At 41.0% G+C, this 24,826-nt stretch overlaps 1 protein-coding gene across 1 annotated transcript in view; it reads left to right on the top strand.

Moving 5' to 3' along the window:
• The window catches only part of Khdrbs3 (KH domain containing, RNA binding, signal transduction associated 3), a gene marked incomplete at its 5' end in the record, with an annotated part of 175,155 nt that overhangs the window by 146,593 nt on the left and 3,736 nt on the right, over window positions 1–24,826 (top strand). Inside the window, 3 exon segments of the mRNA XM_005398044.2 lie at window positions 13,585–13,643; window positions 15,479–16,596; window positions 17,012–17,061. Of these exon segments, the coding sequence (XP_005398101.2) occupies window positions 13,585–13,643; window positions 15,479–15,570 (151 nt within the window).

A 24,826-nucleotide genomic window follows, 5' to 3' on the forward strand; every position in this document is an offset into this window, starting at 1 on the left:
AGCACACTGCTGAAACATAAGAGTGCTCAGTAAGTACTTAGTAACTAAATACAGACAGGTAGGATGTTACTTAGTATCAGTGATTTTAAAACAAAGTAGGTATTCTTGCCTCTATTTCTTAACATTGCATTTAAATATGACAGTGTTAATGGCTTAAATTATTTTAATTCTGTGTATTTGAAGAGTGAGCCTGTGTAATTTGTATGCAGGTAAAAGCTTTAGTGCCACCAGATTCCATAGAATAATCTGAAAATCATCTGCCTGTCTAACGTTGTTTTATGTGCTGCTGACAGTCCTATAAAAAATCTCATGAGGTTTCCTTTTAGATTATTTTACATGTGTAACAATTTCAGATCACAGTTAATGCTTCTTTAAAGCATAATACATAATGCTTTCAAATCCAAGTATCAAATGCATGTATTTATCAGAAATCTCCCTGAAAAGACACCTTATTGTAGCAGAAGAATGGGGATTGTCTATAAAAACAAATGCAAGACTAACAAATGATCCAGTAGAAACACTGTAGACTGGCTCATAAAAATGCTGATCGATCATTACTGATGCTATTGAAAGAGCCAAAAAATCCAGTACCAAGATTATATATCCTACCACATCACCATGGGACTTGGAGAATCAAAACAGAAAATATAAATAAATAGGCCCCATGAACTCAACCTTGATCTCTCCCCAAAAAAGTATTTTTAAACTTGAGTGTATATTTCAGCCTTCTGAACCTCATTCTTTGCAACCTCATTCCTGCCCAAACTCCTTCTCTTTGGGAACATCTTGTCTCTGCCTCAGTTCCCAGGACTTTATTTCTAGGCCAGTGTGTGCGTCAGCTCTCTTCATGAAACCTCCCATTGCCTCCACCTGAAAATCCTAACCTGCAGTCTCCATACTTAGGCAAAGAATTCTTATTATCTGTGGTGTCTAGTACAGTGAATGTAGTTCATAGTACTTTTTAAACCATCCTTTGCTAGAAAAATAAGTTGTAATCAATGCATCTGTTTCACTTGCAGATTTTTTTAAAAAGAAATCTTAGTTCTAATGATAGTTTTTTAAATTCACTGTTGAAATTGACAGCTTCAGAAGAAAGAATCTGAGCTCTGCCCTTTGTTGTGTGACCTCAAGCAGCCAAACCGTGACCCCTGTGAAAACTTACGTTGCATTCATAGAGTGGCAGAGTAGTGCTTACTTTCCTGAAAGTTCAGTGGAATTGTGAAATTTCAGAATCTTGTGCAAATAGAAGGAAGCTGTCTGTTATTGTTGGGTTTTTTTTAGACTTTTATCACTAGATAAGTTTCTCACTACCTTAGACCACAATTTATATTGGCAGAATAGATTATATGATGTCAAAATAAGCATTCTGGAGAAAATACTCATTTAGAAAGCACTAATGCTTTAATATTATTATCAACAGCTCTCCTTGAATAAGAGCTTCATATACATATGTAACACAGTTTTTTTGCCTTGCAACAATCTTAAGATGTATTTTTAAAACAATTTTATAGATGAGAAAACTGAATTAACTTTGCCTAAGCTTACACAAATGCTGAGGCATATATTCTGGTATGTTTGTTTCACTCCAAAGCCTGCTTCTTAACTTCATAACCAGCTTCTGAAAGGATTTTAGTAAAATGGAGAAACCTGCTTGAAGAACAGATACGTTTCTATTAGGAAGGCAAACAAGGGGGCAGCGCACAGCCCACTGAGTGGTCAAGGTGGTGTGGGCTGCTGAGTGTGCTGGGGAAGGAGAAAGTACAGTGGGGGACTGTGCAGGATCATGTAGACAAAATACTGTTTTCCTTTTACTCTACATTTTCTAAGAATCTAATTAAAAAATTTTAGTTACTTTTCTCATTGATGAGACAAAATCCTGCCACTGAAGGTTAAAGAAGGAAGGAAAATTTTATTTGACTCATAAGCTTGTAGACATTTCAGTGCATAGTTGGCCGGCTCCAAGGTAGGGTGGTATGGCAGAGGAGAAATAGTTCATGGCAAACAGAAGGCAGCAGGTTGCAAGTGATAAGCAACAAGGAGTGACACTCTTTCTGTCCCTTATATCCTATCCAGGCTGCCCAGCCTTAGGACAGGTAGCTCTCACACCCAGGCTGGGGCAACCTCAATCCTAGCATCACATCATGAATCAATCCCAGGACAGCTTTAATCCTGGCATCTCACCGTGAATCAGTCCCAGCATCACATCTTTGATCTCTGCATCACACACCTAGATCCAGCCACCTCTGAAAAGCCTGAACAATGACCACAGGAGGCTTTGAGGGAACATCTAGATACAAACCATGACAAAATGGCAGTTTTTCTTTTCTGTAAACCATCTGTATCTTTCAATAGGCAGGAGTAGCAGGAAGAAGGACAATTCCTTGCTGGTTCAATAAAAAAGCATGGTTAAAGGTCTCAGATCCCAAAAATGGAGGGATTCCTGCAGTGCCCCTTCTTCCTGTTATCTCAGAATACTTGGTACTATGGGGTGAGGCTCTGAGTTAACCATTGGTTCAGTGAGATTAGATGTTTCTTTTTCTCTCACAAAAGAATGGAAACAGCTCCAGCTAGTGTGGGAACTCTTAAGTGGTCCCTAAGGACCAAAGCTTCTGCCTTTCCATCTTACACCCTCCCTAACCCTGCTTTCCACCCTGAGGCTTATCTCAATCCCAGTATCTCCATTCCTTCCAGCCATCCAGTTGGGGTTCAGGAAAGAAGACTGAGGAAGAAAAGCATGCCTCCCAGGAGGTCAGCCTTTGTTAGGGAATTTCCTGGAAACTTCACTTTGTAATGTTTGCTTCTGTCTCATTGACTGTTTCATCTGCAAACATGGCTAAGAAACATATTTGGAGTGGGGATTGATATAGTAGCACTGACGTACATACCCTATCTTGTTAGGAGTCCATTGGTGGGAAAGGAGAAAGTGCATGCTAAATTGCCATCACATGCCTATTGATTCCTCCCCTTTAAAATATGAATTAGTTTTTTCCTTTTCTTTGTTTTTTCCTTGTACTATGATATAATGTACACAGAACAAAGAACACCTCTCTGTAAATGTATGTATACACCTATGTGACCAAGAGGAGAACATTTTCAGCACCTCAGAAGGTTCTCTGGCATTTTCTTTGAGACTTTGAGTATGAGACATCTTAATTCCAGTAATCTCCTTTTGTCTTCCTGAATTACATGGCTTTAAAAAAAAGAAAAGCACCAAGACCTACTTCTTAAGAGTCTGAGAATGTAGTGATTGATGGTTAAATTAGATGGTAGTGAAAGCAAGTGGATGGAAAGAATCTAGGATAGGAAGACAGCGTAACTAGACTTCCTTCCTGCCTCCGTAGCAGTCTAGCCATGTGTCTCCAGGAGAGTTACTTCATGTCTCTGGTGAGGGGCTTTCTCATTACCAGATCAGATTGAATGTTGTTCTGCTTTGCGGCTGTTTTCAATTTTGTCTGGCTTTTGTCTTCATTGTCAGTTTAGACTTTTCTTCTAGAAAACTTAGCTGTGTTCCCAGCACAGACACCCTGCCTGAGTCCCTGCAGAACCTGGACTTCTCAGTATCATAGTGCTTACCCCATCTGCCAGTGTGTACTTATCTGACTTGCCCACAAGACTTTTATCATAATGGCCAAGTCTCGCTTGCTGCTGTATTCCTAAGGCTGCCACACAGTAGGTGCTCTGTAAATGTTGAACAAATGTTGAATGAGAAATGTGATAAATTCCCATGTTCATCTCATAAAGGATAATATAAGACATCAGAGTTTCTGTCTTTTTAATTGGTAGAAGGCTGTTGTTTTTCAGCCCAAATTGTAAATTAGAGGGAGTATCTCTATTGCATGTTTGCTTTAAAGATGAAAGATAATTCATGTAAATACCCAGCACAACACATGGCTCATAATTGACATTTGATGAGGGGCATCTATTATTAGAGCCTTATAAAATCTTTGTTTGCATGTCTTTGTGCCCCATGTAACTGTGAGCTTATTACACTCAGCACCAGAGAGTTGAGTTGCAGTGGGCCCTCTATATCAGGAGGCCTTCCAGACACAGATGTCATTGCCTTCTCTGAGAAGTCTGTCTTCCTAAGTCTTCCTTCACAAAGTGTGGTGCTACTCTCAAGCTCTGTGGAGAGCAGAATAAGAGAAAAAGAATCCTAAATGTCTCCTGAGAGATCCAAGTTTAAGCATAAAATAAGAACTTTCTGGCAGGCTTGTTCAAGTGTGTTACTGTGACAAGTTATCCTGGCTTCTTCTGTGGAAGTCTTTGAAAATAATCGTTTCTGTCAGTTGATTAAGACAGTTTAGCCTGAAGGGCAGCAGATAGGCCACATGGCCTCTCAAGATTGATTTCTTCTCTTTGATCCAGCGGAGTACCAGTAAGTTTCTGCACTTTGCAGGAGAGGTAAAATTTAGAAGCACTTCACAGTTGAGAGGGGAAAGATCAGAGATCAAAAGCAAACTTGTATCTCTGATTCTCTAGCAAACCTATATTGACATTTAAAATCTCAGACAAAGTAATTGTTACGTCTGAAATGAGGTTTTACAAACTTATTATAGTAGTAAGTCCAAGATTAAGAGTCAACATTTATTTGCTATTAGTGGTAAGCCAGTGAGAAGTGTTTTATGTTTTTGAACTCATTTAATTATTACTATTTGTCATCACTCTGTCATAGAAGACACAGTTGTGGGACTTACTTACTAAGCAGTGACTCTAAGCCAGATAATTTATCTGTTCCTTCTTTCGTTGTTTTTCTGGAACATCTTTTATGTCTCAGATAATTCTGGAAGTTGGTACTTGAAAGATTTAGCTGCTTTCCTAAGATTACTCTGCTTTTAGAGGGAAGAATGGGATTCAAAGCTAACTGAACTTTAATCCAAACTCTCATTAATCATTGGCTCTTCTGGGTCTCCATGAAATTAATTGACTTTACTTACAAAATGCTTCTGTGTACAGTCCTAACTGACTGTCAAGGAGCCCTGAGAAACAGATAGCAGGTGACATGGAGAAGCACCTGTGTGAGGTGCAGGGAAACAGGAGATTGAGTGAAGTGGCCCTTTGGATCCTGTGGGGCCCTGTGAGTAGATCTGGCATCTGAATTTGAGTAGCAGAGATGCTGGCAGAGCAGGTACTATAACCTCGGATCACTAGATTCTGCTGTCAGGCTTCTGACTGTTCTGTAGCAGCAGTGTACGGGGATGGCAGAGTTGGGGAAGATTTTGGAGAGGGCCTAAAATGTCAGGTCTGGCAGCTGTGATGGGGCAGTGGTAGACAGAAATAGCTTCAGAAAGGACATGTTTGTTCCTGAACCTGGACAACTGGGACAGATTCTATGTGAGATAGCAGGGGCTCTGAAACAAGGGAACTGCCCAGCATGTCTAGCAGTGTGTGCATGGGGTGTGAGGTGTGTCTGATGCGGCAGGGTTAGGAAGCCCCTAGAAGAATGTGTCCTGCTATGACCCAGAGACCCTGTGGGGAATGTGGGGTAGAGCTAACTGTGTGTTCTGAATCAGATACTTGTCTAAGGAAATGCTGTGATTGGTGTAATTGTCTCTCCTAACTGCTAAAACTTTTTCCATATCAGCAACAAGGCTTTACACTTCCTAATCGTTTGCATGTCAGTGGTAACACTTTAAGAATCCTTCTCTCTTTTTAGAACTTGGCCCTTTGGCAGAAGAGGCCTAGGTTTAGGCCTATAGTGGCATTTGCATACCTTCCTTGTGAGGCTTAATTATTTCTAGCTTTTGACCTGAGACTCTTCCTTTCACCTTAGAGGCCATTGTGGAGCTATAATTGTCCTGATTTAAATAATGTTGCATCTCAAGGAGTAAGGAGGCCTGAAGTGAAGGAGAGAGATGGAGGAAGAGTGGATGGTGAACCAGACAGAACACACAGAAGAACCTTTGTAGACTCAATCATAGTGCCCCAGAACAATTGTAATAGTACCACCACAGATCATCACTACCATAGATCACCTTAATAGTTATAATAACAGTGAAAAGCTTGAAAACTTACCAAACTGTGACACAGAGAGATAAACGCATGCTGTTGGGAAATAACACTGACAACTTGTTCAATGTGGGGTTGCCACAAACATTCAACTTTAACAAAAAAATATTCAGTATCTATAAAGTGAACTGTAATAAAGTGAGAATTCCTGAATTCCTATATTGGCTAATGTATGTGAGTTTTAATTCCTATAGAAAAATATTTCTTTCAAACCTAAGCTTGTGTTCTTGTTTTCTTACATTCTTGGTGTCATAGATGACACACAGCAGTTGGGGCAGGGAAACTTGCCAGGTTGATCCTTTTCCTGGTGATTTGGGAGACTCTACATTTCCACTGCTCATGGAAATCCTGGTTGCTCTCTGACTTCTTGCTTATCTGCCCGGAAGACAGGGCTTTTTAATCATGGGATTGTGTGAGATCTGCAGCACAGAAGCTGTGACTTTGGGTTCTGTCCTCGAGGCCAGCTAGTTAGTGAGAATTGACTGCTTCCCGTGTCACTGTGCAGACAAGTAAACAGTTTCCTACATAAAAGAAACAGTCTCTAGACAACTGTGTGGTTCTCACTCTGTTTCCATCTGAAATGGACGGTAGCCCTATGTTCTAGGCCAGTGGCTCTGGAAGTTTTTTATTTCATAGCCCTTTCATATTTTATATTTGTAAAAACTAGTGAGGGCCAGAGTGCTTTAGTCTGTATCGTTCATAGCAATATTTAACATATTATAAATTAAAATAAACAAAGACATTTACTGACCATTAAATGTGACAATAATTGATCCATTGCTTATTACAATAAATAATATATCTTATAAGCAATTGATATTTCCCAAACATTCAGTAAGAATTTATGACCTTGTGGATTCTCAAATCTGCTTCAGTGTTCACCATTCAATCTGATGTGATTTTCGTTTTGATTAAAATAGTTGGAGCAACTTACATGTAGTTCAAGAGGGATAATTGTGGATATTATTTTTTGACCATAGCAAAACTCAGGAAATGATAGTTCCTTAATTACTTTTTTTTCTTTTGTTCCTTTTTTTCCCCAACACTAGGAATTGAACCCAAGCTATACTACCACTGAGCTATACTCCTATCCCAGCAAATGGTAGTTTCTTAAAGGCTAGGTGCTAAAAATGTTACAAGTAAACTTTTCATAGTCTTACATTATAATACCTTGAATTCATTTCAAATAAGCATGTAGCACCTGAAAAACATTGGCTCAATGTAGTCATGAATATCCCTGCAATACCGTGGCACATTTCCTTAGGTAGCATCAAAAAGTCATATTCATGATTATCACAAATTGCTACAGAAAAACCTTTAGTATTGGCTTGCTATCAGTTTCGAGTGGCAAATGCTATCCATTGCTTTCCTGAAGTGACAGGCTCACTTCATTCATTTTTGAGAAAAGCCCTGCCAGATAGCAAAGTCTGTATAACTGTGATTTGCTGCCATTCATTCTTGGAAGTAGAAGTTAGGCTATGTGCAGAGCGCTGTCTTCAGGTGCTGTCCTCATTGTCATGTGTCAGTGTACTCAGGGCCGCAGCCAGAGTGCCTTTCCAGTCTTCACCCAGAATCATGCAAAGGTGTACTTAATAGTTGAGATTTAATAGAATTTATAAATTTTACTACTTCATTAAGGACATTAAGTGAAAATGCCTTTATAAAAAGACAAATTCTTAACATGGTTTAGTACCACAACCTTAACTCTTGGTAAAGCACCAATTGTTTTATCTACCACATTAGTGAAAATATTAGCAGAGTTGAGTGAACAGGTAGTACCTTAATATTACTGTAAAAATGTTTTCATTTAATAGACATCCAAGTCTTTATGAGTCACACATGCAAAGTCCCTCCATACCATTTCAAAGATGCAGTATGTATTGATACTATGGGAGAGAGGTGAATTAGTGATGAATCCATCAACAAGAGAAGAGTGAAGCAAGTTGTCCTGAAAATTTTATGGCTGGTGCAGCCTTCCCATCAAATGTGTTGTCCTCCCATTCTAAGCTCCAGGAAGGCAGAAATGTCAGGATGGCCAGCAAATCACATAGTAAGCATTTTGTGAATGCCCCTCAGCTTCCACAGGTTCACTTTCACTCACTTAGTGTGAACAGACCTAACAAAACACAAAACAGAAATGAAATGAAGTTACTACCATCTATTTTCCCAGATTAGGTGGAGTAGGTTGTGGTAGGAGCTCAAGGAACCAGTATCAGGGAAGTCACAGAATCAGGTGACTAGACTTTGGCTTACCTCTTCTTCCATCCTGCTTATACAACTGGATTTTGTAACTTGTTATTCGGTGCTCTCCTGAAGAAATACTGTTAGCAGTTATGAAAAAACTATGAGGTAGGTAAGGCACTTATTGAATGCATGTTGGTATTTTTTTCAGCCATTTACCCTGAAGGTATTTCATATCTTCAGTTGCCTATGACAGTGGAAAAGTAAGAATATTACCAAAATTTCATTCCAAATATTACTTTTTATTTATTCCTCCTTTACACAAATTCTTAATGATTAGACTAAGGATTCAAGACTCCTGAGTAAAGCAGAAATGCTAGATGCTCTGTCAGACTAGACCAGCAACCTGGAACGCGGGAATACTCCAACTTTAAAAGGTTTGAGAGCAGAGGAGGAATTGGCGGGGGGACTGCTGAGAAGAAGCCAGTGAAGTAGAAAGGAAACCAGGAAGTTTACAGCCAAGAAATATACTATCCTAGAAGCCAAACACTGGTAGAATATCCAGAAAGGCTAATTACTGATTGGTCACCTAACCTGAGAACTCAGTATAACTATGAATTTAGCATCTTAAAGTTCATTAATTACCTTGACAAGGATGAAAAGTTTAAGGGGAATAGTGGGGATGATTATAATGGAAAGAATAGTTTGTAGAATACTAAAAGTAAAAGACAAGGTGTCATAGAAAATGGGATATGTGAAGATGAAACTTCTGTAGAGAAGGATATGATTGAGGGTGTGCCATGGGAGCGAGTGGGTAAAGGTTGCAGGGTCATGAGAGGAGTCTAGAGGCTTAAGAGTCTGCTTGTTGGGAGAACTATCTCCCTGCACACAGAAAACTCCAAGACTCAGAATGGTGAGGCTACTGGGAGAGTGACAGCTAGGTAGTTCACAGAGGAGTAAAGCATCAAGGTACAGAAGTGGTGGTGTATCAGAGGGCACAGAGGTTAGGGAGGAGAATGTTCACCTTTCTGCTAGGCCCAGCAGTACCTCAGCTTTGGGAGATTAAGAAACTGGAGAGGGCTGCTGAGGAAGAGTTGCCATTAACAGTGAATCAGGTTCCATTGAGCACGAATGTCTGAAGAAAGCATCTGATGTTGCATAGGGGACTGGCTTGATGGGCCATGAATTTCAGGGGCACAGCAGAAGACTGCAGATTTGGGTAGGGAATCAGGACAGCCAGGTCTATGCAGAGCTCTAGGCACCCTGGCAGTGGTGTGGTGGTCCAGAGCTCTAGGTGTGGTGGTCCAGAGCTCTAGGCACCCTGGCAGTGATGTGGTGGTCCAGAGCTTCCTGCACTGGCATAAATAGAAGCAGGAGTCTTGATGAGTTTGGTTGCAGTGCCTGTAAAGTAGAAATTGATATTGATGAGGTTAAGGGGTAGAAGAAGGCTAAATGTCAGGCATTCCTTCCTAACCTGCTCCAGGATTGGCCCTCTGGGGTCTTTGCTCTGTTGTCGGCCTTTTCTCCTGCCTCTGTGGATGGAGGGCAAAGACAACTGGAGACAGGACTTGGTCCTGGCACTGCAGTTTGTGCTTGACTCCTTGCACAAGAGGGAGAATCAGGAGGATGTACCTTCTTCTGATCCAGGGAGCTACTGCCTGACTCATTCGTTGGAATTGAAAACCTCTGGGAAAGCCAGGAATTCTGCTGAGCACTTTGACCCACATCATGGGCTAGAATGTGGAAGGTGGCAGAAGGCCTGGGGTCCTGGCTGTGGCACTGTATGCAAAGACAGCTGTGGCCTGGTGAGAGAGGGTCTGCCCCTGGTCTGTTGCTGGAGTTGAAGAGTAACTGACCTCACATGTTTCTTGTCTGCTATTAATACTGTAAGTTGTATCTATACATGAAGAGTTTTTTAGTGGTTTTCCCCCTTTGCAGTGTCTTGGGTTTCTAGTTTATCCTTGGGAAATAGGACACGTCTTTGGTTAATAGACATTTGAGCTGTATGAAATGAAGGTTGCAAAAGCCATTCGGATGGAACTGACAGGTAGAAGGGGCTCAGCTGGCGCAGCGCTTAGCTTGATGACAGTCTTGCAATAAGTAATCAGAAGTGGGTGAAATGATAGCAAGTGTCAGTATAAAGTTTTTACTTGTCAAAATGAAGATTGTCTTATCACTGAACCAATGCTGGACCAAATTAAGCTACCTTTTATCTTCTGTTCTGTTGGAAAGCATTCTCCAACCCCCACTCGCAACTTTTTTATGCTGAACTGGGTTAGAGGGTTTCACAGACACACTTCTAGTCAGTACAGATGTTCATTACTGCTCGCTTCGTGTAATAAAAGAGGCTTGGTTTGGTCAGAAAGCGGTCATTTATTAGTCTTGATATCTGTCATTTATGGTTCCAAGTTAGACAATTGGGAATTGTCTCAGTCAGGGAAGTTCTTTTCAGTTTTATGAAGAGGTTGCTCTCATTTTATCTGTGCAACAGAGATAAAATTCTCAAGAACATCAAAGTTTTATTTGTCTAAGGAGCCATTATGATATAACTTCTGACCTTTGGAAAGAAGACCAAAGTTCATTTAATTTGCTGTTGAGTTTCTAAAAAGTATTCACCAGTTTATTTTCAACAAAATGAGCAGTTATTTTGACTCTTTTAGGGCCAGATTTTGGAGGGTGATGGCGGGGTGAGAGCTGGTCTGGGCCGCCTGGCTGGGCGTGTGGGTGTTAGTTCTGAGGCTGCTCGGCAGGTGAAGGCCGAGTTCAGACACAGATGTCTTGATTGATGTTTGACACCGACGTTGTATGAAAAGATTTAACTGAGTCAGTTTTTGTTCTCAAAATAAAAAAATATTCTTCTTTCAAAGCACTGTCATATGCTACAATACCTTAAGAGTTAAGAAAGCCATACTTTTTCTTTTGTGGTTTATATTAGGTTCACTATCTTTTTGAATGTGAAAATGAATCTGTTTTTTTCTCAGCTAGTACCTCTTCTTTTTTCTCACTGTAAATATTTATCATGTCTTGTGAGAAATAGGGTGACAGAGGAGAGGGGAGAGCTCGGGGCAGAGAGGACTGAGGTGGGGCCTCAGGTCACTATGGTCGTGGGGCAGGAACTTCCCCTAGATCCAGACTTCTGTGTAGGCATAAGGAGGGGTCATGGGAGCAGATAGATCAGAGGACCGCAGGAACCTCCTGAATGCAGCCGCACTGTGGAGCAGAAACCGCCCCAGCATGTGGTGGTCGTGGCCTTCTGAGCTGTTGGGGTAGAGCCTGCTGCCTACACATTGTCTGGCTCAGCCTCTCTGTGCCCCGCATTTTGTCTGTAAAAACATATTTTCAGATGAAGTGAGGCCATGCCTGTGAGAAGCTGTCAGTATAGCAGCGGTCTGCTCACAACAGTTCCATTCCTCCCACATTCCCTTCTTTCCTCCCACTTTCTCTAGGAATGCTAGGCTTCCATTCAAAGACCACTTTTTAAAGTGCTATAGCTCCATGTGCCTCTGTGGAAGAATTGCACACTGCCCTTTCATATAGTGATCAGCTGTAGTAGTGACTGTATAGGGCCTCGGCAGCATTCAAAAGAGCTGAAGAGTCCAGTACACATGCCAGATGCCTGCACAGTAGAGAGCTCACCTTGTAGGCAGTGTGTTATTATGCTTTTAGTGTGTAAGGATGTATGTAAGCTAGGACAACAACACGTGCCCTATATTTTGCACATAGAGGAAGCATTTGATACTGAAGAGTGCTGTGGCCCCAGCCTTCTGTTATTATGTGTCTGGTTGATAAAACACTTGGAGACACTGGGATTTTCCCACTCATTTCCTGCCTCTGTGCTCTGCATGCTGCCTGTCTCCCTGTTCCTTCCTCCTCCTCCCCTGTCCTCACTCCGTCCTTCTGGTCTTCAGAACCCCATTTCTGTACTGCGTTCTCTGAGCAGCATGGTTTCACACTGGAGCTGTGCAGACACCCCTCCTCCACATACCACTCCCACACACTTGTGGGGCCCAGGCTGTGCCAGACCAGAACTGTGAGGAGCAGGAGCTGAAGGTATGCTGCAAGAGAAGCAGGCCCAGCTGGATTGCGGAGCTCTTCTGGGAAGTGGCATTTAGGATCAAGTCTGCATAGAAGTAATTTTGGCAGAAGAAACAGCAGTGTAAAGGCTCACCCCACCCCCCACCCTCGCAACCCCTTGCTTGAGACAAGAAAGGACATAGCCTTGAGGATGATGCTTTTCTCATAGGACAGCCTGTGCTGCGCCATACATGTTGGACTTGGTGATTACTCTCTGGTGTCACTTACCTGAGAATGGCAGCACGGGGGGAGGGGGGGGGTCTCAGCAGGTCAGGAGGAGGTCTCACAACATAGATCCCTTCTCCAAGTCCCGACCGATGAGAAGCTGAGCTGGTTTGCTTTCCATTGTGACAGGAAGCTTCTCATTTGATTGCGTGAAGTCAAAATAGTGGCGATAATCATTTTCCTCCAAATGAAGTTGAGCAAGAAAGAAGAAAGCCTGGGAGATTGAGTGGAGGCTGTTTTTCAGATTCTCCAAATGCAAATGAGCTGGCCAGCTAGCTTCTCCATAAATCGATTCCTATAAAGATAGACACAGTTCAAATATGATTTTGCAAGATTTGCAGAACCACAGTGATAACAGGCTCTCTTGCTCTTGGTGTCTCAAGGACATTGTTCATTAGGACGTAGATTGGCCTGTATGTGGGAAAGATCCTCAGACTTGTGTCCACACTGCAGAGGTTACTGACCTAACGCCCTTCTCCACACAGTCACATTCACTCAAGCCCATGTCATTCACCATTCACCCATAATTCAATAGCGTTAGTGAAGTAAATCATTTCATCACAGCCCTTTTTAAATGTACCATAATGTGAAGTGGCCGCGGTTCACACAGCACCGTGCTCAGTGGTAGATACATGAAGGACAAGGAAAAAACAAACTCTCCACCTGTTGGAAAGAAGAAGTGGTGTTTGCTCCACAGCACCTGGCCCCAGCCCAGCGTAGGTCTTGGCACGGGTACCGGGGCTGTCCTCACAGGCAGGCCATTTCCGCGTGCACTCTTCCAGAACAAATGCTGTCTTTGTCTTCTCTCCTGGGCTCTGGGCACAGAGGACAGCACCCAGTGCTGTGAGAGGGCAGCAGTCATTGTGGGAAAGATGTTGAGTATACTATGATGTATTAAAATTGGAGCATTAAAAGCAAGGGTCTTTGATAGTCTGAAAGTCTAAGGCTCAATCTTAGGACTCTGTAATTCCAGTGGAAATTTATTCAACTTTTTTAGCCCCACTCTTTATTAGTTTTTAGTTTACTTAGTTTTTGGAAAACGTTGTTAGCTATGATTTATATCGTTCTGTGCTGACTCTGCTTTCTTCTGTCCTACAGTGGCACTGACTACTATGACTATGGGCACGGGCTCAGCGAGGAGACTTACGATTCCTATGGTGAGTGAGTGGCCAGAAGGACCTTTCAGAGAGCACGAGTATGTGGAAGGTCCCCCCAGGCCTTGGAGGGGAAGCCGTGTTTGTTGTGACTGTCGAACAGCAGACTCCTCTCTGCTTGTCTGTGTGTGTATACAGCTATTTTCAGAGGCTTTTTTAGTATTTAAATTTAATGTTTAAAGAAAACTAAATACTTGCAGAGAACTGCATGAATTCACATTCTGAACTTAGATTTTTCTGTTTGGGTTGATTGCCATGTGGTGATCTTTCTCATTTAACAAAATAGTTGGTCAGACTGCAGACACTTGATTCCTGATACTTTTTTAAACTGTCTTTGCTTCTGGGCAGTAAAGAGAAATGAAGCAGTTGAGACCATGGTGCTAAAGTGCTTCTCCCACCCCCATCTTTGTATGTTAATCCAGTCCTAGCCCCAAATCCTCGGAAGAAATCACAGTGAGTCCTTTCATAGAGGCTACCAGAGCACGGAGGTGGGGAGGAGTACGTGGCTCTGTCAGACCTAGAAGAGGACAGCTGAGCTCCTCCACTTTCGGGCAGCTGGCAGAGAAGCTGGGGAGTCCATGTCCAAAGTTTCTATATGCAGAAGGATGACAGAGCTAATTAAAAGAATTGGTGGCAGCAATGAAATGCTAGTAAGAAGCGCCTTTGCTGCAGGGCAAAGACATCAGAGAATGGAAGCTTCAGTCAGCTACAAAGCTCTGAGAGTGAGTGCCTGGTACCCAGTGTGAGCGAACCAGGCTCGTAGTTAATGGATGTTATGACATTTCTCTGAACATAACTGCAAAACCATTTTCCGTGTTCCTTTTGAAGTGCTTTTTGTTGTATCACCTGCCTGAAGCTGTGATGACCACACCTCAGAGTTTTTTGGTTGTTGTTATTCGTAACAAACACTTAAGAGAAATACATTGGACTGCTGAATGCTGTCTGCTTAAATTGATGCAAGTTAGCTTGAGGGAATGACGTTGATTGCATGTTCCTATCAAAAGAAGAGGTCATTTTAAGCATTTTTCTTTCACAGCTTTTTAAATTGGTCTCTGCGGACACATGGCTTTCAAATTGCTGTATGTTGCAGCAGAAAAGTTAACCATTTGCTGTCAAAGACCTGTAGACTCACTGAAACTTCTGAAGCTGAACAAGTGCTAATTTCTGGATTTTTTCCTTGTTATTAATGCCATTATCCAGTATGGATTTAGTATCACAATGATTGAAATTTGACTTTATGTCATTAAGCTTATCTCATGCTATTGAGGCATAAATTCCCACCCAAAGCAACTTTATCATAGTCTTTCTATGAAAGACCTAGGAAAAGTAAGGCAGCCTTTCCGTTTCTCAGTCCGCCCTTCGTGTTTTCAGTCTGCCCCTTCCCGTTGCTCGCCAGGTTTTCCTCCTTTTGTTTCCACAGATTGTCTGTGTTATTTCTCTTGTGTTCACTGGTAGAAGAAATGTATGTGTCCTGTCTGCTCTCACTCCCACTCAGAATGTCTTAATGTTTCACAAGGCAGTGCAATTTGCTCTACAAGCCTGTGAGTTTTAGTTGCGTGAATAGGAAGCAGGAAGTTCTTGTAAAGTTGGTTGCCATTTCAAATGCAGAAATCATTTTTCTTACCATCCTGATAGTTTTAATAATGAGATAGTTGTTTTTCCACTGTTTGCAATTTTTTTAAAGTAAATTCTCTTGTGTCTCTTTTTATCAGTACATCATGGATATATATCTTCAATATGACATATACCAGTGGTTGAGGGTGAAGTCAGATTCTGACAGATGGTGCCAGTAGAACCCATAGCAATGATCTAATTGTGATTAATCTTCCTTATTTCAGGACAAGAGGAGTGGACTAACTCAAGACACAAGGCACCTTCAGGGAGGACAGCGAAGGGCGTCTACAGGGACCAGCCATATGGCAGATACTGATTGTACTGTCTGATGTTGTGAAATAGCCAATCTCCACCGTCCTGTATACTGTTCAAAGTAATTTTTTCTATGAACAATCCCTTTTTAAATAAATCAAAATGCTTAAAATCTGAATGGATGGAACTTAAAACTACTTTGTTGAAACATCAACCTGGTCAGGAAAAAAAGAACATGTAAAATTTTGTTATTTCCAGTCTGTATATGAAAAAATAGGTCATCAAAAGGAAAAAAATAACTTTGATTAACTAGTGTTAAACAAAAAATTAGGTTTACTAAATATGTTAATCCATTCTTTTAATATAAGCCTCACTTTCATTTTAAAGGTTTCCATAGAATTTAGTTATTTTATCTTTCAGACATATGCTAGTTTTTTTTTTCTCTTGCCAACATGCGTAAAAAGGGAAGCCAATTACAAGTGCAAATAATGTGGTATTCTTTTGTAACTCAAGTCTTGAAATGTTCTGTAGTGTTAAGCAAAGTCTCCTCTTGCTTGATACTAAATAAACTTTTGAAAGAAATTTTGTGTGTGTGAGATAACAGTTTCATGTTTTTCTTATTTAAAAAGGCCTTCATAAATAGTTGTAAACAGGGAAAGAAGTCCTTTAACAATGCTTGTCATAAAAGGGTCACACTAAATATTGTACAACTTATTTTAAAAATGGTATAAAATTAAATGTACCATTCTATACTCACCGTAGATTTAAATGCTGTTTAAAGAATCCAAATGGTATCAAGCTGCGTGAGTGACACGTTAAAACCACCAGAACCAAATCTTGTTTAAAAACTGGTTTTAAAATAACTACTGGATTTTCTGGAAAAGATGTGATCAGTTTTCATCTTGTTGAGCGTTTTTTCACTAGTGCAACTTTGGATTTTTTATGAGACTTTTGGTACCTTAATGAACACCTCGCTCCATGCTGGAAGCAATAAGCACAAAGCTTTTAAAGACATTCTGACTTGACTAATTGAGGTCGCACTCGCCAAGGCTGAGGATGTGTAACCCTTAAACGGTCTTCATTTTCAAAGGTAAATAAATCAAATAAGATTTTAATCTCACTTAATTTATCTTAATATAACTAATAAAACCAGGGCGATTACAACTTAGCAAGTATCATTATCCATTTCAGAAAGGTTTTAAGATCACCTAAATTCTCATTTTAAAAAGTTTAATTTGTTTTAGTAATCTAAAAAGCCTTAGTTTAGTCAGTTTAATTGGGGCCAATTATTCCCTATTAAACAAATGTAAAACCTCATAACTAGTTATTTGTAACATAGTATTTGGTTAGTAATTGAGGGCATTCTTAAAAATGACAAATACTTAATAAAGTTATTCTTTAATCATTTGGCTTAAGCATTGTAGATTGTATAAAATATTTAATTTTTTTTATTTTTGAGGAGTTTTCTTCTCTTTGAGTAAAAAAACAATCTTTTCTTTTGTTAGGAAATGTCTGGGATGGCAGAGGATCTGGTTGTGACCTGGAGTGAAGCAAGGTAGGTGCCTTTTGTCCCAGATGAGCCATGAGGCAGAGGTCCTCTCCTGCATGTGAACCATCAGACCAGCAGCTTTGGTCCTGAGCTACAGACCTGCAGGCTCAGCCCGCCACAGGACTTAAATATTCACAGTCATTTTCTTCAGTCAGAATGCAGCTATCTCATCCGTGATGTGAAAGAGGTTTCCAAATTATTAAGTTAAAAAACAGCTGTTTGCCAAACGTAGTGTATAATTTGATTCCAGTCTTACTTTTCTATATATGTATGTATGTGCAAAATATTACACAGGAATGCAGGAAGTTTTTGACCATAGCTGTCATGGTTTTATGGAAGTACAGCTTTTTAAATTTTGCAAATAAATTATTACTTTAATGAGAAAAATACTACAAAAAGTGTTTTATCAAATTATTTAATATTTTTTTTTAAAACTCTAAAGATCTCTAAAGGAAAAGTATTATTAATTAGGTCTCATTTTTCAGATACTCCTGCTTTGTTCCAAAGCATCAAAATACACAACCTAGACTCTGATCGTCTCACTTTTTCTTTGTTTACATTTAAGTTCTGTCACTCAACCATGTGACTTGGGCCAAGTCCCACTTTGTATCTCAGTACCATGAAAATGATTTTTATTTCATGGAGTTGCTCTAAGACATTAAGTGAGATAATATGTCAGTGTTTGATAACCTGGCAGTGGTATAATCTCATGTGAAACTGAATTGTCAACATTGAATTTGCATATTTAGTGTAAATGAGAAATATATGACCTTTTTTCAATAGCCAAAATGAACTGAAATAATCAAATTACCTTTAAAAAAAAACCAATTCACTCCAACCTTCTCATCCATTTTTTTTTTTTTTTTTTTTTGGTACTGGGATTCAAACTCAGGACCTTATGCTTTCCAGGCAGGTGCTTGTGCCACTGAACTATATCCCTACCCAATACTCCAACCTTCTCATAGACCAAAATAAGCTCATTGGTTTTGGGTTTTGTCGTTGTTTTTGTGTTCTGGCCTCTTTTCTTGCACACAAGGGAATGTGCCGTGTGCCACATTTCTTTATCATGTGATGACATTGAGATTCTTTACTACTTTCCTTAGACTTTTGGTTCTTTAGCTTTTTAGAACTAGAATATCATAATAAATATAAGCTGCTTTTTTTATTTTGGGGGGAGCTTATTCAGTAAAGAGTTTCTTACCTGAAAGCTGTGTAGGTCAGAGCTTTGACACTGAGTACAATCAGGAAGCAGGCAGGGCCTCATCCTGTCCTGGAGACTCTGGGGAGGCCTGAAGCCCTGCTCTTTGCGGCAGCTGGAGATCACCTGTGTGCTGTGGCTCACTACCCCTTCCTGCGTCTGCAGGGCATGTTAGGACTGGTCAGTCCATTCCGTGCTGCCCTCTCTCTTGTTCCATGAAGGCAGACTTCTGCATCAGGAATTATGGATAGGCAGAAGGTCAATTCCAGATGGTCTTCAGATCTAACTCATAGGAATTATTGTATGGTTTTATTTTTGTTTTTATTTTTTTAAAGAAACCAGGCATTACCAGACTATAAAGGTGAATCATGGCCAGAAAGGCCAGGGACACTGTTAAACAGGGGCTCTCCTGTTTGGCTGTCAGGCTCTTCTCTCATCTCGTCCATATCCTACCAACTCTGATGTCTTCCCACTTCCACTGTCAGAGCCTGCAGCAGCTGAGCCAGACTTCTCTTATCGCTAAGAGCACATTGCTTTGCTCTCTAAGTCTGTGTTTCCCGCTTGTCTTCTCCTATGACAGCATGCCTCCGGTGTGAGCTGTGTGTGACAGTGAGGTCATCACTGGAAATGCAGATGTCTGTAAGATATGGGACCCTACATTCAGGTCACTCAAGAGCTCATGGAAGGGATGCACTAATAGACTCTGTTTCCTTTTGCATAGAAACATCCCCACGCTTCAGGATTTTGTCCAGTACTCTGTGTTCTGTGGTGTCTTTAGGAGTTAAACCAGTCCAGGATCCCCCAGCCCTTTCTGAAGAACAAATGTAGTTTCCATTTCTTCAGTATAGTAATGATATCATGTAACACAGTGGATGCAAGTTGTTAGAATGACCAAGTATGTGGTTATCACTTTCTATAAATTCTGTAATTGAATTCTCCAACTATGTCATCTACATTTTACAAAGGAAGAAACAAGCTTTCAAAGGTGGTATCATTTACGTTAGCCTACATACCTTGTCAGTGGTGGAGCAAGGATTTGAACCCAGCTCCTTTGATCCAGAGTCTTGTATCCTCCCATATCATTACCGTGTCAGTTCTCTGTGCTGCACTGGCTCCCATTGTATTGAAGGCTCATGAGAGAATTCCTGTCTTGTTAGCTTACATTCCCAGCAGTAGCTCACATACACTGTGAGCTAGCCAAACATTGTGACTGATGCTGCTCTTCTCGGCCTCTACCTCATCCCTGCCCCATGTGCCATAGGGAGAGATTCTTTGTTTTTATTTCGGTTCTGAACCTTCCAAGGCATTTCAAGTCCAGTCTTGTCAGTATTCACTCAGATATATTTCCTGAGCATCTGCTCTGCCAAGAACAGTAGGAGTACGGCAACTGAGGACATAGTTCATGTCCTGAAGATGCTCAGTCTGCTATGGGAAATGCATGAGGAAACCATCAGCAGGGCTCTGAGAGGCACACTGTGTTTCTTTGTAGGCTCATGGAGAAGGGATATAGAACCCAGGCAGGTGGCTAGAGATAGAGGAAGGTGCCAGCAGAGGTATTGGGACCAGTAGAAAGAAAATAACCACATAGGGAAAATACTTGTACGGCAGCATTCTTATTATGGCTGTGGAATTTGTCATAACCTTTAGTAAGTGACTGGAGTTCTCTAAGCTGAGTTTCCTTACCCATAAAATGGGCACATCAGTGGTACACCTACCTTAGTGCTGCTGTGAGCACTAGTGCGTGCTTGACACAAGTAAACATGTTTGCTCTTATTTATAGCTGTATGTAAGAACTTGAAAGAAAGCATCATCTAAGAAACTTCAAGGATATTAATTATAGAAAGTAAGGATACTGGCTGGTAGGCAAGCCATGACCAGTGAGGGTCTTTTGTGTGCTGCTAAAATGTTTAAATAACGTGCAACCATTCTCAAATAGAATATTCTGTTCATCTTAAGCTTGCCCTTTTCTATTCACATAGGCAGAGAAAATACCCTTTTAGACTATTGTATAAACGTATTTCAAGTGGAACTTCGTACACATCTCCATTTCCGCTGGTCAGTGTCACTAAAGCCAGACAGTGGATCCCTTAAGAAATACCTGAACTTCTCCATCTTCAAGTTCCCTCCTGTGACACACACCGTTTGACAGGCAGCTAGTATGGTTCCACCTAGCAACCTCAGTTAGCCAAGATCATCTCCCCCAAATAAAACCACAGTCATATCAACAATATTGCAATTCAGGTAGTTTTAACTCAAAATGAGACAGAGATACCAGTTATTGTATACAGAAATGGGCCCACAGAAATGTGCCCACAGAAAAGAAATGATTTAAAAAACGTAGAATGAAAAGTTTAATCACAATAAGCAATTTCATAAAATATACATGATAAATAATGAAAGTTTATTTCCTTGCAGATAATACCCACTATTATATATGCCAGTAATGGTGAACATTTTAGAGACCCAAGTACCTAATTTGCAACCCAAAAAACTACTTATTTATCACAAAGTACCAACAATGTAATTAAACCTGCATACTAAGATTTTAGTTTAGAAAAAAAATAACTGTTATCCAAAGCTCAGCTGCTGGGGCAACTTGGCCCATGTACTAGCACAGAAGGCTCTGCATGCCCGCTGTGGCATGTGTGGCATACGGTCACCACCACTGATCTGTATACTGTGCATGTTCAATGTTTCTTAGGGCAACAAGGGAAAAAAAACCCTTCATTATATCTAAATAATCTGTTTTATACTTGATCCTCTTTCCATCTATAAGTAAGGAAGGCTGTGATGTGAATCATTTTCTAATCGGAATTTGACCCTACCGTGTCTAGTGGAAAATCTTATCCAATTGTGGTTGACTCTGACTAGGATTCCTATTTGAAGAATCTCAGTGGTATGTTTTGCACCCATTGCTGAAATGGTTTCTCAGATCTTCTGTGGTGATTCATGTAGCTTTCAGGGTAAAACTTCATGTGCTCTGAGCATAGGCCCCTCTTGACCTTACTGCCCACCTCCGCAACTGCCTCCAGCACAGCACTGCCCTCCAGCATACCCAGCTGCATTGAAAACCCCTGTACACTTCCGTGGCTGCGCTATTCTGTGCCTGAAGTCACTTTCCTTACCTCACCCACCTAGCTATTGATCTGTCTGGTTGTTTGGTTCGTCCAGTTTGCAGAGTGGAACTTGAAGCATGCACTCATGCAGGTCTTGGCCCTATGTCCCAGTGCACTGTTCCAAGACCTCAACGCACTCTGAATTCTGCCACCAGTGTCCTGTGATTGGCTTTTCACTTTTTCTCTCCCCACCAGGTACTCTGACATATGACTAAAGTCATAGTTACTATTCTCATTGATGAGAAAAAATACCCAACACCTAAACTTAAAAGGTTAGAGGTTTATTTAGCTCACAGTTTGTAGAGGTTTCAATCCATAATCAGCTGGCTCCAAGGCAGGGTGGCCTACCAGAGGGGTATCACAGAGAAGAACACTCATAGCACTCACAAGGTAGCAAAAAGCAACAAGGGAGGCTTAACAGCATTTTTCTACCCCTTTTGTCCTATCCAGACTATGCAAAACCAGTCAGTGGACTGATTTAGTAATCACACATGCTTAATCCCAGCATCACACACTAGATTCAGCCACCTCTGGAAAAGCCCTATGACTGCTTGAGGCTTTGGGGAAACATCTAGATACAAGCTATAACATTCCACCCCAGACCCTCAAACACTCATGCGCATCCATTTATGCAAAAGGTATGTAGACCATCTCCAAGAGTTGCCAACGTCCCAACAGTTTCAGCATTGATGAAAAGTCCAAGTTCTAAGTCTCCTCTGAGATTTAGGGCAAACTCTTAGCTGTAAACCCCTGTACAAATGAAAAGAAAGTTAAACACTTGCAACATTCAATGGCACAAGATAAACATTTCCATTCCAAAAGTTATAAACAAGGGAGCACAAAAGAAAGGGACCAAAGCAAATCCAAAATCCAGCAGGGCAAATGTTAAGTCGTGTAGTTCCATGTGCAGCATCCAAGGTAATCTGTCAAGATGTGAACTCCAAAGAGCTTAGGTGACTCTGCTCCTATGGCACTGCAGATGGTTGTAGCTTCCACAGCATCTCTCTTGGGCCAGTTATGCTCCCTCCTTGCAGCTTTGCTCTGACAATCCATATTCCTGGCTTCTCCAAACTTCTGGAGTCTCCACTGCACTTTTGGCTTCACACACAACTTCACACACTTCCCCCTTGGGCACACTGCCGGTCCTCCCCAGCCTTTTTCTGAAATCTGAGTGGAAGGCTTCCTAACCCCATAACTCTTCTACTGTGCATGTACCGAAAACCAGCACCACATGGATGATGCCAAAGTCTGCTGCCAGCCGAAGCAGTAGCCAGGCTACCCTCTCTCTTGCCTGTTGTGATTGTGTGCCTGGATCTATGAGCAATCTGATCCAATTTCAAGGAACAAATTTTGTAGGCTGCCACCATTCTGGAATATAGTGCTCCAGGGATTTCTTCACAATGCAAAATATTTTGCTTTTGGAATTTTGAGGCTGCAAAGGGTGCAGTCCTGCTTCTTCTTGTGATACTGTCAGGCCATTTTTCTATGCTATTGTTCCTTCTCAGAAATCAAGATCTCCTCTTCTCTGTCTTTGCATTGTACAGCTTTCTTGGAGCTTCCTTTCTGGCCATACTCACATTTTAAATCATTCTGCTGGTCTCTTTGCTTCTGATTCTCAACATAAATCTGCCTAAAGCCCCCAACAGTAGCTATGCCACTGCTGCAACATTTGACTGTCTTCAGATTTCTTCTACAAGATTAATTAGTGCACTTCCCTTAATCTTAGTCTCAAGTCTAGACACGAGCAAACTGCAGACAAAAATTCTGCCAAGCCACATATCATCTGCAGTCCAGCAGCCAGTGCAGTTATTCTCGGCAGAATCCTCCTGAGCCTGGTCTTTACCAGCTTTCTGGTGTTCTGAGCTCTTACTAGAATCTCCAAACATTTCCAGCCTCAGGTGTTACAGCTCTACTTTTTCAATCAGCATCTCTGAACCTTTACTAACTTCCCCTTCCCACAAGCCAGTTCCAGAGGCTCTTAAGCCACATGGCCAGGTAATGTCACAGCAGCAGCCCCACTCCTGGTACCAAAGCCTGACTTAATTACTTTTCTTATTGCTGTGACAAAATACCCAACCCCCAAAGTTAAAATGGTAAAGGCTTGTTTAGCTCACACTTCATAGAGGTTTCAGTCCATAATCAGCTAGCTGCAAGGCAGGGTGGCTTGGCAGAGGAGCATCACAGAGAAGAACATTCATGGTACCCACAAGGTAGTAAAAGCAATGAGTGAGGCTTAACAGCATCTTTCTGCCCCTTTTATTTTATCCAGACTACTGGGATTAGGGTGGTACTAAACCAACCAGTGGACTGATTTAATAATCACACATCCTTAATCCCAACATCAGAACTCTAGATTCAGCCACCTCTGAAAAAACCCTATGACTGCATGAAGCTTTTGTAGACACAAACCATAACAACTAGTAAATAGGTGTTATGGTTGATACAGTGTGTCAACTTGGGGAGTCCAGAGGTTTGGCTAAATGACTCAACAGTTCTGCATCTTGGGATAAAAAGGACAGGCCCTTACCCTTCTAAAATGTTGTTTATTTAAACAATTAATTTAAAACGTTTAAAAAGGTAACCATAATTTAAAACGTGTCAATTTAAAACTTTTTAAAAAGTAACCATATAACTCAACAGATAGCCAGGGTGCTTACTTTATATTCATCCTGAGCCTATACAAAAAAAAAAAAAAAAAAAAAACCCACAGAGAATATAGATATAAAAGACCACCCCCAGCCCCCCAAGGTGGGTAAGCTACGTAAGAAAAACAAAAATTTAAAAAGAACTGGCTGCTGGTTCTTCAAAAGAACTCCAGCCTTCGCCTTCAGCTTAGTCATCTCCTGGCTTCTAATACAGACTGTTCAGCTTCCACCTAAGACTCTTCCTTCTAGCATAGGCTCTCTGGCCTTCATCATACATTTTTCAACATTCCGTCACAGACCCATCAGCCTCCTGATGCAAACTTACACAAACACTACAGTGAGCCGCAGGCCTGGGGTTGGGCTCTTCACAGTCTCCAGCATGCAGCCACCTTCTGCATGCTTCCTCATCCAAACCTGTGGCTGATGATTATAAGCCAAACTTATAATTTCTTATACATTTATATATCTTGTGTTACATCTGTTTCTCTAATAAACCCTAACTGATACAGATTTTGTTACCAGGCGTGGCTTATAAACCCTAACTGATAGAGTAGGGAATGAACAGCAACTAAGTGTGGTTAGTGAATGAAGGAATGAAGTGGATTAGTGTCTCTTAGTGTGGAAAAATAGACTAGGATTTCTTTGGTCTTACTGGATTGACTTGATCTTTCTTCAATTAGAAGAAAACACAACAGATTATTAACTGCCATCCTGTATATGTGTGCTTATGTGTTCACATATATGTGACATTCAGCCATCACTACAGGTGGAATCTGTGCATCTGTCACCTAACACAGTGCCTAGCATCCCAG

Source organism: Chinchilla lanigera, unplaced genomic scaffold (genome assembly GCF_000276665.1).
Source record: "Chinchilla lanigera isolate Chin_1 unplaced genomic scaffold, ChiLan1.0 scaffold00060, whole genome shotgun sequence".
NCBI lineage: Eukaryota > Metazoa > Chordata > Mammalia > Rodentia > Chinchillidae > Chinchilla > Chinchilla lanigera.